The sequence below is a fragment of the Galeopterus variegatus genome, unplaced genomic scaffold (assembly GCF_000696425.1).
Source record: "Galeopterus variegatus unplaced genomic scaffold, G_variegatus-3.0.2 Scaffold18033, whole genome shotgun sequence".
Taxonomy (NCBI): domain Eukaryota; kingdom Metazoa; phylum Chordata; class Mammalia; order Dermoptera; family Cynocephalidae; genus Galeopterus; species Galeopterus variegatus.
This window is the reverse complement of record NW_007744144.1, coordinates 1-16,399: the sequence shown is the minus strand read 5'-3', so window position 1 is coordinate 16,399 and position 16,399 is coordinate 1. Positions and strand designations below refer to the sequence as shown.

General features: G+C 49.3%; 1 protein-coding gene across 1 annotated transcript; it reads left to right on the top strand.

The window, feature by feature from the left end:
• Nucleotides 1–834: 834 nt before the first annotated feature.
• On the top strand, nt 835–12,686 carry LOC103582824 (transcription factor IIIB 90 kDa subunit-like; the record flags this gene model as incomplete). Its single annotated transcript, XM_008564310.1, has 4 exons — nt 835–915; nt 10,544–10,727; nt 11,213–11,315; nt 12,582–12,686. Coding segments are annotated over 4 exons (473 nt in total), but the record flags the coding sequence as incomplete, so codon positions are not given.
• Nucleotides 12,687–16,399: the final 3,713 nt, after the last annotated feature.

Here is a 16,399-nt window from a genome sequence, read left to right as displayed (position 1 = left end):
AGGCACTTTTGGCTCACGCCTTTGCTCACGCTGCCTGGTCCCCACTTCAGCATGGTGCTCCTCTGAAGTCCAGGCTTTGCTCGTGGGGTTTGTAAGTCTGCTGAGCAGTCTGTGTTTTCTTTTTTCTTTTTCCTTTTTTTAAAAAGAATTTTTAGAAGTGTTTACTATGGAAAATTTCAAACACATACAAAAGTAGGCACTATAGTGTAATGAATCTCCATGGGTATCAGCTTCAACAATCACCTGATATTTTCAAAGGCTACCAGGGCCCACGTCCCAGTCAGACTGGCTGGCTGCAGTAGCCCCAGTACCACACAAGACATGGTCCATCCAGGAGCGTGTAGTCCAGCAGGGAGATGGACGTATTCACACACGGCCACTGTACAGAGATAATGTCTGTGGACGGGTTGGCCTGGGGCACAGCGGAGAGCTGTGAAGAGGGACACAGAGGGGCTGGTACACACCATGCAGGCACACCCTGCTGCACTCTCTAGGCAGAGCTGTGCCTCACCTGGCAGCTGTGTGACAGTGGTCCACTCTGGGTGTGTGGTGTGTTTGGAACGTGGTTAGAAAATGCACACAGGCATGGTCTACCCTCTGCGGCTTCCTGTTGAGGCCGTGGACCCTTGGTGGGAAATAGTGAGAGGTGCTTCCCCACGGGGGTTCCTTCGGTCAGTGTGAGTGACGACGGGGAAGGGGCCAACCTGCTGCTGCTTCCCCAGGTGAGCGCTCACCCCGTCTTGTTTTCGCTTTGTGTTTCTGGAAGTGTGAGAGGGTTGTAAGTGCAGATCTTCTCCTGAGTTTTGACTAATCAGTCTTTTTTTGTGTTTCTAGGTGCTGGCAAAACCCCCACCCTGGGTGGCGGCTTCCATGTGAACTTGGGCAAGGAGTCAAGAGCACAGACCCTGCAGAATGGTATTTCCCACTGCGGAGACCGCCGAGCACGGGCAGGTTCCAGGAGGTGGGGTTGCGGTGCTGGCATGAGGGGACGGGAGCAGAGCAGCCTCAGCTGCTGTCTCTCGGCTTGGCCTCATCTGTGTCCCCCAGTCATGTGGCCTCCTGGGCATCCTCAGAGACCCTCTGCAGGGCCCCTCAGAGTGAGGCCGTGACCTTGCTGGGCTCACAACCATTTGTTAGTGGTCTCAGTAGAAATGAGTAGGAAGCAACACATTTATAGCAGTTTGACACTGTGGTGACATTTTTGTTGTGTTTTATGAAAGTACCAGTTCACAACAAATTGAAGGAATGTCTGTTCAAATCCTCAGCCTGTTTCTTATCAGGTTTTTTGTCCTGTTATTGAGTTGGAAAGTTCCTGCTCCTGGCCCTCCACCCCACTGGGGGCACCTCTTCTGCTGGCTGCAGATTCCTGTCCTATCGCCCTCGCCCTTGCGAGTTTGCGCCGACTTCATCTCCTTAGTGCCATTTTGTGTAGTTTTGGGAGGGCGTCTAAAGGGCAGATCCCAGCATATTTTCCAGACATTCTCTAGAGACGTGAGAGGGAATTTTGGCCCTTCATGATTGGTGCATTTCTGATGGGCTCTTCCTGCCTTTTATTTCATATTTATCTTCCTTTTAAAAAACCTTCACTGCCTTTTGCTGACTTAATCGTGGTTTATGTTTCTTTTTATTTTCCTTATTATTCTGTGTTCTTCCCCTCCTCCTCTCACCCCTCTGGTTTGGAAGTTTTACATCATATGATGGTTCCCTCAGTGGTTTCCCTAGATTTATTAGCGAAGCTGTGCTCTGCCAGTGACCGCAGGGACTCAATCTGTCATCCCCCAGGAGCTTGCCCTGTGTCCACTTCCCACCTCCCACCCCAACCTGTTGGGTTGTTTGAAATTGTGAATTTAGCTTCAGACTGTTACTGTTGCTGTTAAGTCTTGATTGCCTTTCTTAGACAACAGGAAAGATGGAAGTAAACTAGCTGGCCGTTCCTCCTGCCTGCGGTGACAGGCCTCACCAGCTTCTGCCCAAGCCATGCTCTTTCGTGGATTTTATCTTTAGTTTCTTTGGGCACATACTCAAGTTGTGTTTAGAAAAAGAGTCTGGGGAGAGAAACTCTTGACTCTCTGTTAATCTGAACATGGATTTTTCCTTTCACTGAGATGCTTGTTTAGGGGTTTGAAACGTGCATCACATGGAAAGCAGAGAATATTGGCTCAGGGTCTGTTAGCGAGAGACCTTGAATGCCATCTGAGTTTTGATCTCTCACTCTTTTTTTTTTTTTCCCTTTTTGTCTTTTTTTTTACTGACCGGTAACGGGATCGCAACCCTTGGTGTCGCGCCCGTACCGGGGACCGGCAACGGGATCGCAACCCTTGGTGTCGCGCCCGTACCGGGGACCGGCAACGGGATCGCAACCCTTGGTGTCGCGCCCGTACCGGGGACCGGCAACGGGATCGCAACCCTTGGTGTCGCGCCCGTACCGGGGACCGGCAACGGGATCGCAACCCTTGGTGTCGCGCCCGTACCGGGGACCGGCAACGGGATCGCAACCCTCGGTGTTGCGCCCGCACCGCGCTCAGCCAGTGAGCGGGAACCGGTCTCCACATGGGATCCGAACCCTCGGCGGGAGCACCACCACGCTCCCAAGCGACGCACTCTCCAGTGCGCCACCGGGCCGGCCTCGTCACTCTTTTTTTAATCTCAGACCTTTTGTGTCATGTCTTTGTCTTTGGAGTTCTGAAGCACGCTGGGCTGGAGCTGTTTCCATTGACTTGGTGAGCCCTTTCATTTGGGAGGTGTTTCTCAGGGAAATTTCTGTTCTTTTGGTCTGTTTTCCTGCTATGACATATTTATAGTAAAGTGCGTAAAATGTACTAGCCTTCAGTGAACTGCTTGATAAATTGATATGAATTAAGGTATGCAGCAGAGATCAAGATATAGCATATTTCTGCTACCTCAGAAAGCTCCCTATTATTCAGTTTTGTGTAGTTTTCTTCTCATACAATTGGAATCATACAGAATGTACTTTCTTTCTATAAGACTTTTTTTTAGAGCAGTTGTAGGTTCACAACAAAACTAAGAGGAAGGTACAGAGAATTCCCCTATACCTCTTACCCCCATGAGCACAGCTCCCCCACTGTCAACGTCACTCACCACAGTGACACACTTATTACTGTCTTTCAACCCACACTGACATGTCATTAACCACCCAAAGTGCACATTAGGGTTCACTCTTGTGCGGGTTTGGACACATGTGTAACGCTGTGTATCTACCATTACAGTGTCATACAGAACTGTCACTGCCCTAAGAATCCTCTGTGCTCTGCCTGTTCATCCCTCTCTTCCCCCAAACCCCTGCAACCACTGGTCTTTTTACTGACCTTAGTTTTGCCTTTTTCAGAATGTCATTTAGTTGGAATCATCTGAAAAGTTCATGGAAAAATCCGTACTATTTTTCAATTCTGTTTGTCCACAAGCTCTCTGAAGTACCCTTGGATAGTATGTAGGCTTTTCAGCTTGGCTTCTTCACTTAGTCACATGCATTTAAGGTTCCTCTGTGTCTTTTTATGGCTTGATAGCTCATTTCTTGTTAGAACTGAATGATATTCCCTTGTCTGGATGCACCGCAGTTTATTTGTCTGTTCACCTGCTGAAGGGCATCTTGGTTGTTGCTTCCAAGTTTTGGCAGTTATCAACAAAGCTGCTATAAACATTCATGTGCAGGTTTTTCTGTGGATATAACCTTTCCCCTCCTTTGGGTAAATACCAAGGAGTGCCACTGCTGAATTGTATGGGAAGAGTGTGTGTGGTTTTGTAGAAAACCACCAGACTTTCACAGAGCGGCTGCACTGTTCTGCGTCCCTGCCAGCAGTGAATGACGGTTCCTTCTGTTCCACATCCTGGCCAGCATTCCTTATGTCAGGGTCCTGGGTGTCAGCCATTCTGGAGTGCACACTTTTTGAGTGTATCTGTAGTGCTGGGTTTTTTTTCCTAATTGCTGTGTGGTATTTTATTGCTTGAGTATGCCACAGTTTATCTGTCTGCTTTTGCTGTTGATGCGTATTTGGGACGTCTCCACTTTTGGCTATTCACGTGAAGCTGCTGTGTGCGTCCTCACACATGGCCCCACGGTGGGCGCAGCATCAGCCGCTCTTGGGAATATACCTGCGGATGAGATTTCTGGTATCTCATCAGGTATGTGTGTGCTCATCATTAGCAGAGAGGGCCAAAACGTTTTCCTGAGTGGTTGTACCGACCCATCCTCTCACCAGCCGACAACGTCTGAGAGTTCCATTGGTGCGGTTGCTGTCAGTACTGTCGTTTACCAGTCTTTCTGGTTTTAGTCTTTCTGGTGGCAGGTGGAGCGCTCACTGATTTTAATCTGCTTTCCCTGCTGAGTGAGTGTGATGACCACCTTTGCTTATGCTTTCTGGACATTCGGGCATCCTGTGTGTGTGAAGTGCCTGCTCATGTCTTTTGCATGTTTTTTTTTTTTTTTAATTGAGTTATCTTTTTCTTATTGATTTGTAGAAGATCTTTATATATGCTGTATTTGAGTCCTTTGTTGGATTTACATACTGATATGCATTGAATGTTTTCCCCAAAGTTTCATGTATTAGAAACTTAATCCCCACTGCGACAGTGCTAAGAGGGTGGGAAATCCTGTTGTGGTAATTGACAGTTGGGGCCTTGAAGAGCTGCTGAGATTGTGAGGACTGTGCCCTCATGAATGAATCGATCCATTCATGGAGCAAAGGGCGTGATTCTGATGGCTTTAGAAGGAGGCAAGTGAGCAACGCTCTTTCTTGCTCAGCCCATTCTCTTGCCATGTGACACCCTGTGGCACTGTAGCGAGTCACCACCAGGAAAAGGCCCTCACCAGATGTGTTCCCTGGATTTTGGACTTGCCAGCCTCCCAAACTGTAAGAAATAAATTCTATTTCTTTATACATTACCAGGTTTCAGGTACTGTGTTATAAGTCCATCTGAGATGGACTAACACGTATTTTGAATCCTTCTTCCAAGTCTGTAGCTTGTCTTTTCCCTCTACTAATGTTGTCTTCTGATGAACAGAAATTTCTTAATTTAATGAACTCCAAATGTATCAGAGCTAAGTGGCCAGCCCAACATATCAGTTTTTTTTTTTTTTTTTTTTTTTAAAAGATGACCGGTAAGGGGATCTCAACCCTTGGCTTGGTGTTGTCAGCAAGTGAGCGAACCGGCCATCCCTATATAGGATCCGAACCCGCGGCCTTGGTGTTATCAGCACCGCACTCTACCGAGTGAGCCACGGGCCGGCCTCCAATATATCAGTTTTTATGGTTAGGGCTTTTTGTGACTTGTTTAAGAAATTTTTATTTACCTCAAGGCCTAAATGTACTCTTATATGCTTTCATCTGGAAGCTTTATTATTTTATATTTGACATTTATATTTGAGATATACTTTAATCAATTTTTCATGTATGGTATGAAGTAAGGATTGAGGTTTACATTTTTCAATATGGATATCCAATTTTTCCAGAACTGTTTATCAAAAAGGCCATCTTTTTCCACTGGAATGCTTTGGCCCCTTTTTCTTAAATCAAGTGACCATGTGTGTATAGTCCATTTGCAGACTTGTTGTGACTCTACAGATGGTATCTCTGAGTTGCTGTCAGTCTGCTGGTCTGTCCTCAGGCCAGTACTACATTTTCTTGATTACTGTGCCTTTAGAGTAAGTCTTCAAGTTTGGTAGAGTAAGCTTTCCAGCTCTTTTGTTCTTTGAGATTGTCTTGGCTATTCTTGTTTTTTATTTTATTTTTTATTAATTTTTTTTTAAAGATGACCAGCAAGGGGATCTTAACCCTTGACTTGATGTTGTCAGCACTACACTCACCCAGTGAACTAACTGGCCATCCCTATATGGGATCCGAACCCGTGGCCTTGGTGTTATCAGCACCGCACTCTCCCGAGTGAGCCACGGGCTGGCCCCTGTCTTGGCTATTCTAGTCCCTTTGCATTTCAAAATAAATTTTAGAATCAGCTTGTTGATTTCCAAAAGAAAACCTGCCCAGATTTTGGTTAGAATTATGCTGAATCTTTACATCAAATTGTGGAGAACTGCTACATTTACTTGTTAAGCCTAATAATTTGTAGATTCTTTTCTTCTATGTAACAGTCATGCAGTCTGTGAATAGACATTGTTACTTCTTCCTTTCCTGTCTTTATACTTATTTTCAGTGCCTCATTGCACTTGGAAGTGCCCTGACGCTAGACTCTCTGGTACAGCATTGTGCAGAAGGGGTGTGAGTGGATTTTCTTATCTTATTCCTGACCTCAGTGTGAAAACGCTCAATATTTCACTATTATTAAGAATGGTAACAGGCCGGCCCTGTGGCATACTCGGGAGAGTGCGGCGCTGGGAGTGCAGCGGCGCTCCCGCGGTGGGTTCGGATCCTATATAGGGATGGCCGGTGTGCTCACTGGCTGAGCGTGGTGTGGGCAACACCAAGCCTGTCGGGCCTCCCTGAGCCAGAGGCCGACAAAACCGAGCGGGAAGAGACCCCGGTCCAGCCGGGGGTCCCTTGTGGGGCTGAGCGGGATGATGAGTGTCGCTGGCACGGCCCTTCCCCCCCAGGACCTTCCTCCCCGGGGGCCGAGAAAGAACACCACCGAGCCAGGAGAGTGGTCAAAGCCAGAACTCCGTTTATTACAAGGGTGTTGGAGCTTATATAGAGGGAGAAAGTGGAAGTAGATAGAGAGAGCGGGAAGGGACGGCTGCCCAATCAGGGGAGGCCATGAGTTAGGGGGGTGGGTGATGGCAGAGCGGGAAAAAGTTGTTTAGTCACTAGGCCCCGGAAGAGAGAGCAATTGACTACGTGCATATCAGCGCTACTGAAATGGCGGCAGCGGACTTGTATTTCAAAACGGCCGCCGCTTGGTTTATATTAGAAAATAGGAACTACACACAGGCAGACGCCTTATGATGTGCTTGCACCGGAATGTGGCCCAACACAAGCCAAGGGTTGCGATCCCTTTACCGGTCACAAGAAAGACAAAAAATAAAAAAAGTAAAAAGAATGGTAGCATTTCATCACATGATTCCTGGTGTGCATTGAAGTGATTTCTCTTTCCTTTGTTAATGTGGTGAATCACATTGGTTTTGTGAATGTTGAAGTCACCTTGCCTGTCTGGAATAGACTCCACTCGGTCTGAGTCTCTGTCTTTTGATTAGGACTTGTCGCGGGGCTGTGGACAGTGGCCATCCAACCCTGGCTGCAATGGAAAGGCTGGCCTGATTTTCACATGATGTCAAAATGTCGAGAGCGCCTATGTGTTGTAAGGTTTACTTCCAGAATTCGCTTATGAGAAGGAAGCTAAGGATAGTAAGCTGTGGTTAGTTAACTAGTAATTGGTTTTATATGCATTTGTATTTATTAATAACGTCTTTGTATATTTACAAATTGCAATCATGTCTAAGTCATGTGATTTGTTCAGTCTGCTAATGGTGAGTGCTGAACTCAAGAGTTTAACGTTTTTTCAGGAGTGGGGTAGGAGTAAATGCTACTGGGGAGCTTTTTTGTGTGATGAAAAATGTACTAAATTGTGATTGCACAACTCTGTGAATATACTAAAATGATTGAATTGTACACTTTAAGTGGGTAAGTTTTACAGTATATCAATCATATTGCAATAAAGATGTTAAAAAATAACTTACTACAGTAATTCTGAGCCCACTGTCTTAGTCCGATTGGGCTGCTGTAACAAATATACCACAGACTGGGCGGCTTAAACAACAGAAATTTATTTCTCACAGTTTTGGAGGCTGGAAGTCCTAGGTCAGGGCACTGGCAGATTTGTGTCTGGGGAGGGTGGCATCCTGGTTCACAGACGGTGCCTCTTTGCTGTGTCCTCATGTGGCAGAAGGGCTGACCAATCTCTCTGGGGTCCCTTTTTTTAAGGACACTGATCTCATCACTGGGGCTCTATCCCATGACCTAATTGTGTCCCAAAGACCCCTCCTCCTAATACCAGCACCTTGAGAGTTAGGATTTCAATATGTAGATTTTGGGGAGACACAACGACTCAGTCTGTAGCACCCCCAAGCCACCCCTGCATGTTGGGAACATAGCCTACACAGGAGGGCTAGTGCCAGCAAGCCCCTGCCGAGGGGTTGGGGCTTGGGAGCAGGTGCCAGCCTCGGTCATGCACCCTGTGGAGAGTACTTTCTCTCTTACCTCTTACTATGGAGTTTTCCAAACATACCCCAAAGACAAAGTAGATAACGGGCCCCAGCTTCAGTGGGTCTCCCATCAGCTGACTCTGTTTACCTCTGAATCTTGCTGGGCCGCGGGGTGGTCTTTGCTCTTGCGTGAGCGTGCATGGTGCTGTCTTTCTTTTTTTTATTTTTTTTTTCCTTTTTGTCTTTTTTTGTGACTGGCAACGGATCGCAACCCTCAGTGTCACGCCCGTACCGGACCGGGACCGGCAACGGGATCGCAACCCTCGGTGTTGCGCCCGCACCTCGCTCAGCCAGTGAGCGGCCGGTCTGTATGTGGGATCCGAACCCTCGGCGGGAGTGCCGCCGCGCTCCCAAGCGGCGCACTGTAGCAGTGCGCCACCGGGCCGGCCCTGGTGCTGTCTTTCTATCCAGTTGGTTGGGGTCTTGGTTCTGTGCCACCCTCCATGTGGGTTCAGCCTAACTGGAGGCCTCAGAGCTATGTGAGCTACAGGCAGAGGGTGTTGGGTACTTGAGGGGCAGGGCTGCAGCAGGGTTGGATGGGGGCGCTCTGTGTGACCATGCTGACCACCCCGTCCCTCTAGTAGAGCATGAGGCTTGTCCCTGACCTGCCAGGCTACATACCCTGGCTGCTGGCATGCTTGGGGCACAGGCTCACCGGGAGCCTGCCTCTGCCAGTGGTCGCTATCAGTGAAGCGTGGCCATGAGCAGCGTGCCAGTCCTTGCCTTCCCAACACTCGTGTCCTTATCAAAGGAACCAGTGAAGTCAGTATTTAATGTTTTGTGGGCGAAGTGGAGGTCACCTAGCATGGCCTTCACGGGAGGAGCATGGGTTTCAGATGCAGGAGGATGCTGGTGGGGACTGGCAGTGTCTGTGATGGCAGCTCTTCCTGGTGTCCTGAGCCTCAACCCACCATTGTGTCCTCTGGGTACCCCAGTGGGCCTCTTGCCTGGAGGTGGATCCTGTCTGCCCACGGTGTCCATACTGCAGACTAAGTGGGGGTGTAGGTCAGTCCAGAGTGCTGATGTGCACAGCTGTCCCCCCAGCTGTCCCTCCACAGCCGTCCTGATGCTGGCCTATGGATGGCTGTGTTCTGCTTCTTCACTGTGTATGTCAGAAGGCCCCGGGGCCACTTTTCCCACCTATACAGCAGTACCTCTGCTTCCTTTCTTGATGCTATCTTTTGGCTCATAGCTTTTGGGAAGGTCTTACTCTGGGAAGATGTGTGGCTTCAGACACTGCCATCCTGGCACCCCGAGTGCCTTGCTGTCCCAAGAGGGCCTGGCACCCTCAAATCTGCCACATCTTGCACTTGCCGCAGCCCCTCCCTGTGGGCAGGTGTGGAGGGGATGGTATGTTAGGCTGTGCCTTTCTCTGGCCAGGCAGCCAGCTCTCTTGCAGGAGAGGCTGGCAGGGGGCTGGACAGGGCTGGACCAAGCAGAGGGCCCTGATGGGAAGGGAGGGGCAGGTTGACCCGGCCCTGTGCTGTTGGGAAAGCCCAGGGCTTGTGGTCCAGGTCGTGTGGCCGCGGGAGAAGGGGCGTTTGCACCGCAAGTCACAGCCTGTCAGGTGAGAAGTACCAGGCTGACCCACCCAAACCAAGCCCTTTGCAGACACCCCAGACTTCAGGGAGCCTTTGAGAGAGGCATATTCAGTCACACCACACATCACGCTCAGAGACTAAAATGTTGAAATGTCAGGAAGAGGGTTTTATGGTCCGTGAAAATCATAGGAAACTCACATTCAGTGTCCATAAATAAAAACTGATGGGGAATACTACTCAGCTATAAAAACGAATGAAATACTGCCATTTGCAACAACGTGGATGGATCTTGAGAGAATTATATTAAGTGAAACGAGTCAGGCACAGAAAGAGAAATACCACATGTTCTCACTTATTGGTGGGAGCTAAAAATAAATAAATAAATTCACACACACATACACACACACACACACACAAAAAAAAAAAAAAACCGGGGGGGGGGGGGAAGAAGATATAACAACTACAATTACTTGAAGTTGATACGACAAGCAAACAGAAAGGACATTGTTGGGTGGGAGGGAGGAGAGGGAGGAGGGAGGGAGGTTTTGGTAAGGGGCAACAATAATCAACCGCATTGTATATCGACAAAATAAAATTTAAAAAATTAAAAAATAAATAAATAAATAAAAATAAAAACTGATGGGAACACATACAGACACACACACACACACACACAGTGAATTAAAAAACTTATAAGGAAAAGGGCAAATCTATACACATAATCTTAAATTGCTGAGGTTGTCATGTGACACTGATTTTTTGAAAAGTTGTCAGTTACCTGAGGGTTGTGGGTTGGTGGCAACGTTTCGTTAAGAGTCGCTTGTGTGTGTCCTAGGGCGGCGCCACATCCACCACCTGGGGAACCAGCTGCAGCTGAACCAGCACTGCCTGGACACTGCCTTCAACTTCTTCAAGATGGCCGTGAGCAAGCACCTGACCCGTGGTCGGAAGATGGCCCACGTCATCGCCGCCTGCCTCTACCTGGTCTGCCGCACCGAGGGCACACCGCGTATCCTTTGGTTTGGGGAGCCCCTCTAGGACCCCATCTTGGTTCTTGGTTCCCTCAAGTATTGTGGTTCAGCAGTTGCAGTAACTTGGCATTTGTATTTAATTGGAAAATACCTTACTGGATTGTCTCAGTTAGCCCAGGGCTTTCTGGATTTGAGGCAGATTTGGCTGGGTTGAAGAATTGGGAAGCTGGCGCTCGCCCCTCCCGCAGCCCTCGGGGGATGGAGCGAGGGTCCTGCGGCCCCGAGGTCATGGCCCAGGTTTCCTTCCCACTTGTGGGCTGACTCGGACTTGGGCCGTCCCCTGCGTCTTCCTGTTGTTTGGACCTGTCTTCTGGTTTGAGGAGGTGGAGGACCACCGCCCACATGGGAATACCTGTGGCTCCAGGTGCCTTGGCTGCCAGGTAGTGGGCGAGGAGGCCTCCTGACCTCTCTCACACAGCTCTGCTCTCCCTGTGCTCTCGTGCTGGGTCTCTGTGCACTCACCTTGCCTCCAGGCCTGCGCTGTCTGCTGCCCTCAGACCCATCCTCCTAAAGAAGCCTCTTCCGGTGCCTCCCAGCCCCTCTACTGTCTGTCTGCTGTCCGAGCCTGCCATGCAGGTGCCTGTTTGGAGGTTCTTTCCCTTGTCCCTCTCAGGGCTCCCTTCTCTTCTGCATGGGGAGCCTGCTTCCTGGGCTACTAGGGTGCAGCCTCTGGGCGGCCCCACGTCGTCCTGCCTCCAGCATTCCCGTCTGGGGTTCGATGCATTCTGATTCCCGGTCCTTTGTGTGTTTCTGTGGTGCTTTCTCTGAAAGCCTGTACATCTTTCTCTGCTTTCAGTGTTCAGAAATCTCACGGTGGGAGCCTGGTAAGCCTTTCTGTCCAGCAGCCCCTGTCACGACCTCTGTTGAGTCACCTCTTTGATTGCTGTCCCTGTTCACTTTCTTTGTGACTCTGCCCGTTCCACTGACTGGGCTCTACGTCTCTTCTCTTCTCTCCCACCTGCTTGTCTCTTCTGCTGTGAGAGAGAGCCTAAACTTGACCTGCCAATGAAGACTTCATTTCTGCTCTCATGTCTTTAATTTCTGCATGTTATCTGAATATTTCTGTTTGTTTGTTTGTTTTGGTAGCTGGCCAGTATGGGCATGCGAACCCTTGACCTTCTTGTTATTAGCACCACGTTCTAACCGGCCAGCCTGAATATCTCTTTTTTGTAATATCCCATTCTCATCTCATAGGAAGTAGTGATACTTTATTGATCTCTTCTCTCGTGGTCTGTTTCTTTCAGTTTGGTCTCTGTGGGAGGCTGTCCTCGATGTCAGGTGACCCTGGTGGTCTTGCTATTTAAGGGAGGAGTTTGAGGAGGGGGCTTGGAGACCATGTTCTGCGTAGACATGTTGATTGTGTTTCCGGCTGGGTGATCATCAGTATCAGAATCTGTCATTAAAATGTCCTTGTAAATTTTTGAAATTTACCATTTCAGCATAAAAATGTCTGAAGCATACATATGCTTTAATGAATGCTGTGAAACCCCAGCAGCACTGATGCAGGTTAACAGAGCCCCACCCCTGTGTGTTACAATGTCATGGCCCCCTCTGCCAGAGGTCGCTGCCACCCCACCTGCTGTTCTGTGTCCTTTGAGCTCTTCTGTGGATGCTGCACTGAGAGGGCTGCCCCAGCCTCACTCTGTTGGGAGACAGGTCAGATGAAGGCCATGGTCACATGAAGGCCCGGGATAGAAGCCAAGCAGAGCCTCAGGGTCAGTGTCCAGCTCTGTCTCCTGAGAGTGTGTAAGGGCCGTTGAGGGCTGTCAGCACTGGAAATCCACATATGCAGGTGGGGAAGTGTGCTTCTGCCCCCATCACGCCCTCCTCTTGCTCCTGCAGCTCAGAGCAGCCACTCCTGCGGGGAGTGTGGACCTCCTAGTGAGTGAGAGGGACAAGGAGGATGCTGGCCCAAGGGAAATTGCAGTGCTATTCCTTGTGCTGCTGGTGGGAGGGCAGAGTGGCGCAGCCACTGTGAAAGCCACTGCTCCTGGAGGTAGACACATTACCACATGACCTGGTAGCCCCTCGCCTGCGTCAGCCCAAGGGAAACATGAAGCTGCGTGAGCCCAAGGACTTGGGCACCAGTGCTCACTGCAGCACCATTCACAGTGGCCAGGGGGTTGGGGGGATGCTCTGTCCCCCAACATGTCCCTCAGCTGAGGGATGAGGGATGGGTGAGCACGATTAAATGTCATGCAGTCATAAAGAGGGGTAGTGGATGAGCCTCAAACATGGACAAACCTGGAACATGGAGCCGCGTGGAAGAAGTAGATATGAAAGTCCACGTGCTGTATGATACCACTGATGTGAAATGCCCATAACAGGCAAATCCACAGAGAGAGAAAACAGAGGGGGTGGTTTCCAGGAGCTGGGGGCATTGACTGCTTAAGGGTACAGGATTTCTGTTTGCGGTGATGGAAATATTCTAAAGTTAGATGGTGGTGATGTTTGTGCAGGTCTGTAGATATAAGCCACTGCACTGCACACTTGGAATGGGTGAATTTGTAGCATGTAACTTTTACCTCTAAAAGCTGCTAAGGATAGGATGATATGGTGCGGAGCTGGGCCTCACGGTAAGGCTGGCTCTCCCGCCCCTCTGGGCTGCTGGTGGCCCAGCTGTCTCTCCTCACTGTCCTCGGAGCATGCCCTGCACCTTGCTCTGGGCTGGGTCTCAGGTAGCCATAGCTCTCATCTTCCAGGTGGATGGGGGACAGGTGTGACACGTTCCTCCCTATCCCCTCTTCAGGTTGGTGGCAGCACCCTCCTTGGGGCCTTTAGCCAAAGCCCCCAAAGTCATCCCAGACATGTCTTTTTCTGCCCTCACCCTCCCCTTTCACTCCAATTCCTCCCCTTCTCCCTCTATACTGACCCTGCTTGGCTCTGTGGTCGCTGTCCTGGCCTCCTCCTATGGCCTTGGCCAGCTAGCTTGGCTCACATGCCACCTCAATTCCTTCAGGAGCTGTGCTTTCCTTCCATATGAAATCCACACCCCAAGAAGGCACATGAAGGCCAGCTCTCTTCCTTGCCAGAACTGCACCACTGGGAGTACAGCCTGTGCTGGCTGTGGGCATCCCTGGCCCATCTCACCCCCACTGCCTGTGGGACTCTTGGTCTTCTTCCAGGACTCACCCCTTTAGCTGAGGAGGAGGAGCATCTTCCACCCCCAACCACTACCCTACTGCTATCAGCAGGACTTGGGAGGGTCCTGTAGAGTGAGTTCACATTGTAGGGGTAGGAGTGAAAGGGGTTCATGGCCCCCACCCATGGAGAGGCACCCCGGATCCTCCTGTCACCCTGTCCAGCCCATGGGTAGGAGTGTGACCTGGGCCCAGGGCCAGACACAGGAAATCTTTGTTCAGAAAGAATAAGGACTTGATTTAAAAACATTCAAACTCATTCCCCCTCCTGCCCAACCTTCATTCTTGCCCAAGTGTGTCTGCTGCCACCCAGAAAGTGCCAGGGCCTTGCACACATAGCCCTCTCCTCACCCCGTAGCCCAGCCAGTGCCACTGTCAGTCCCTGATTCATAGAGTGGGGCCGAGTTCCACCCGATTCTCCAGTGGGGGTCCTGGCCAGGCCCTGCCCTGGCCCTGCCCTGGGCCCCATCAGCTGAGAACCTGGTGCTGAGAACCAGGAGGCCCTGTGCAGCAGCAGGGCTGAGGAAGACCTGGACACAATGAGCAGAAACTAGGCTGTAACTAGACACCTTGTCATTGCCGAGGAGGCGACTGTGGCCCGTGCGTTTTCCTGAGTGTGTGTCCAGACTTGTTACAGCAGCTGTGTGTAAACACACATCAGTAGGAGGTGGTGCTTTTGCCCACAACTGGTTTCTAAGTCTTTGATATTTATTGGATTCCAGCCCAGCTGCCTCAGGCCTGCATGTGAATGGCTGTCTCAGGATGGAGAGGGCAGGTGGGTGGGCCTGTAGTGGGTCTAAGCCAGGAAGCCTCACCTGTCACTGCCTGTAAGCCCTGGGGGGAGAGACAGGTCTGCACAGAGTGTGCTGCTGGGATGACTGGCTTGGACAGCACACCTGATGTGCTGCCCACGCACACGCAACCTTCTGGGCTCTGGTCTGAAGCTGTGCCTGGGTTCAGCTGAGGGGGACAGGCTGAGTGCCCTGGTCACCTGTTGCTGGCTCCCTGTACCCCCCTGTTTCCCTCTGTCCCTTTCCCTCTGCTCACCTCCTGTGGGACAACGGATTTAAAATTATGTAGGCATTCAAAAGAAGATACCAGATGGCCAAGAAGCATATCAAAAGGTGCTCACCATTGCTGGGCATGAAGAAGTTGTCATTTCGAAGCTGCAAGGCAAGCATGGGAAGGACTGCCCATGCCCCGCTCTTCTGCTGGCAGAGAGAGGTGTGGCTGAGTTTTAGCCGTGAGTTGATGCTATGTCCAATAATCCTACAAAACTTAGTTTTTTGTCTTATTATTTGAACTTTGAAATCTGTTTTTTTTTTTTAACGTAGACAATTGTCTCTGCTGCTAATAATGCCAGTTTTACTTCTTCCTTTGTAATCCATGTACCTGTTACCTATTTTTCTTGCTTTTTGCATGCTACAACTGCCAGTGTGGTATTGAGTAGACATGGTGAGGGGACACATACATGGCTCTTTTCCAGTCTTGGGAGGGATATTTTCTACCCGTTACCGTTAGATATTGGCTGTAGGTTTTTTTTCCAGGTGGCTCTTTATCAGGTTGAGGATGTTCTCTTTTTTCTTAATTTTCCAAGAGTTTTTATTGTGAAGTTATTGCGTTTTATCACACACACTTTCTATGTATTTATTGGTGTGATCACATAGGTTTCCCCCCCCCATTAATTAATTTTTAAAGGTTAGACTAACTGTGGATGCACAAACTTGGTCATGATGTGTTATCTTTTTATATATTGCTGGATTTATTTGCTGATATTTTGGGTAGAACGTTGTGGAGTTGGCCTATACTTTTCTTTTTCTTGTAATGTCCTTGTCAAATTCGAATGTAAGTAATGCTGGCCTTCAGAGGTGCTGGGAGGTTCCCACTGTGCTCTGTTCTCTGGACAATTTTGGAGGATGATTGATGCTACTTATTTTTTAAATGTTTGGAAAAATCCACAGTGAAGCCCTCTGTGCCTTTAGTTTACTTTGTGGAAAGCTTTTAATTACAGATTCAATATCCGTAATAGACCTAGAACTATCCTGTCTCTGTTTCTTCTTGTTTTGGTTTTGGTAAGTTGTATTTTACAGGGCATTCGTTCATGTCACGCCAGTTGCCAAATGTATTGCATGAAGTTGTTCTGAGCATTCCCCTAATACCCTTCTGATGTCTGCAACAATTATAGTGGTACCCCTTTCACATCTTATGTCGGTAAGTTTGCCCTTTCCTTTTCTTTTTTTTCTTCAATCCATCTGACTGGGGGGTTATCAGTTTTTATTAGTCTTCTTTCTTTTTAAACAGCTTTATTGAGATGTAACTCACATATATTTCACCCATTAATGGTTTTTCGTACATTCACAGAGTTGTGCAGCTATCACCACAGTCAATTTGAGGACATTTTCATCACCTCAAAAAAGAAAGCCCGTGGCCGGCCCGGTGGCGCACTGGATAAGTGTGCCACTTGGGAAGCGCGGTGGCGCTCCCGCCCGAGGGTTCGGATCCCACATACAGACCGGTTCC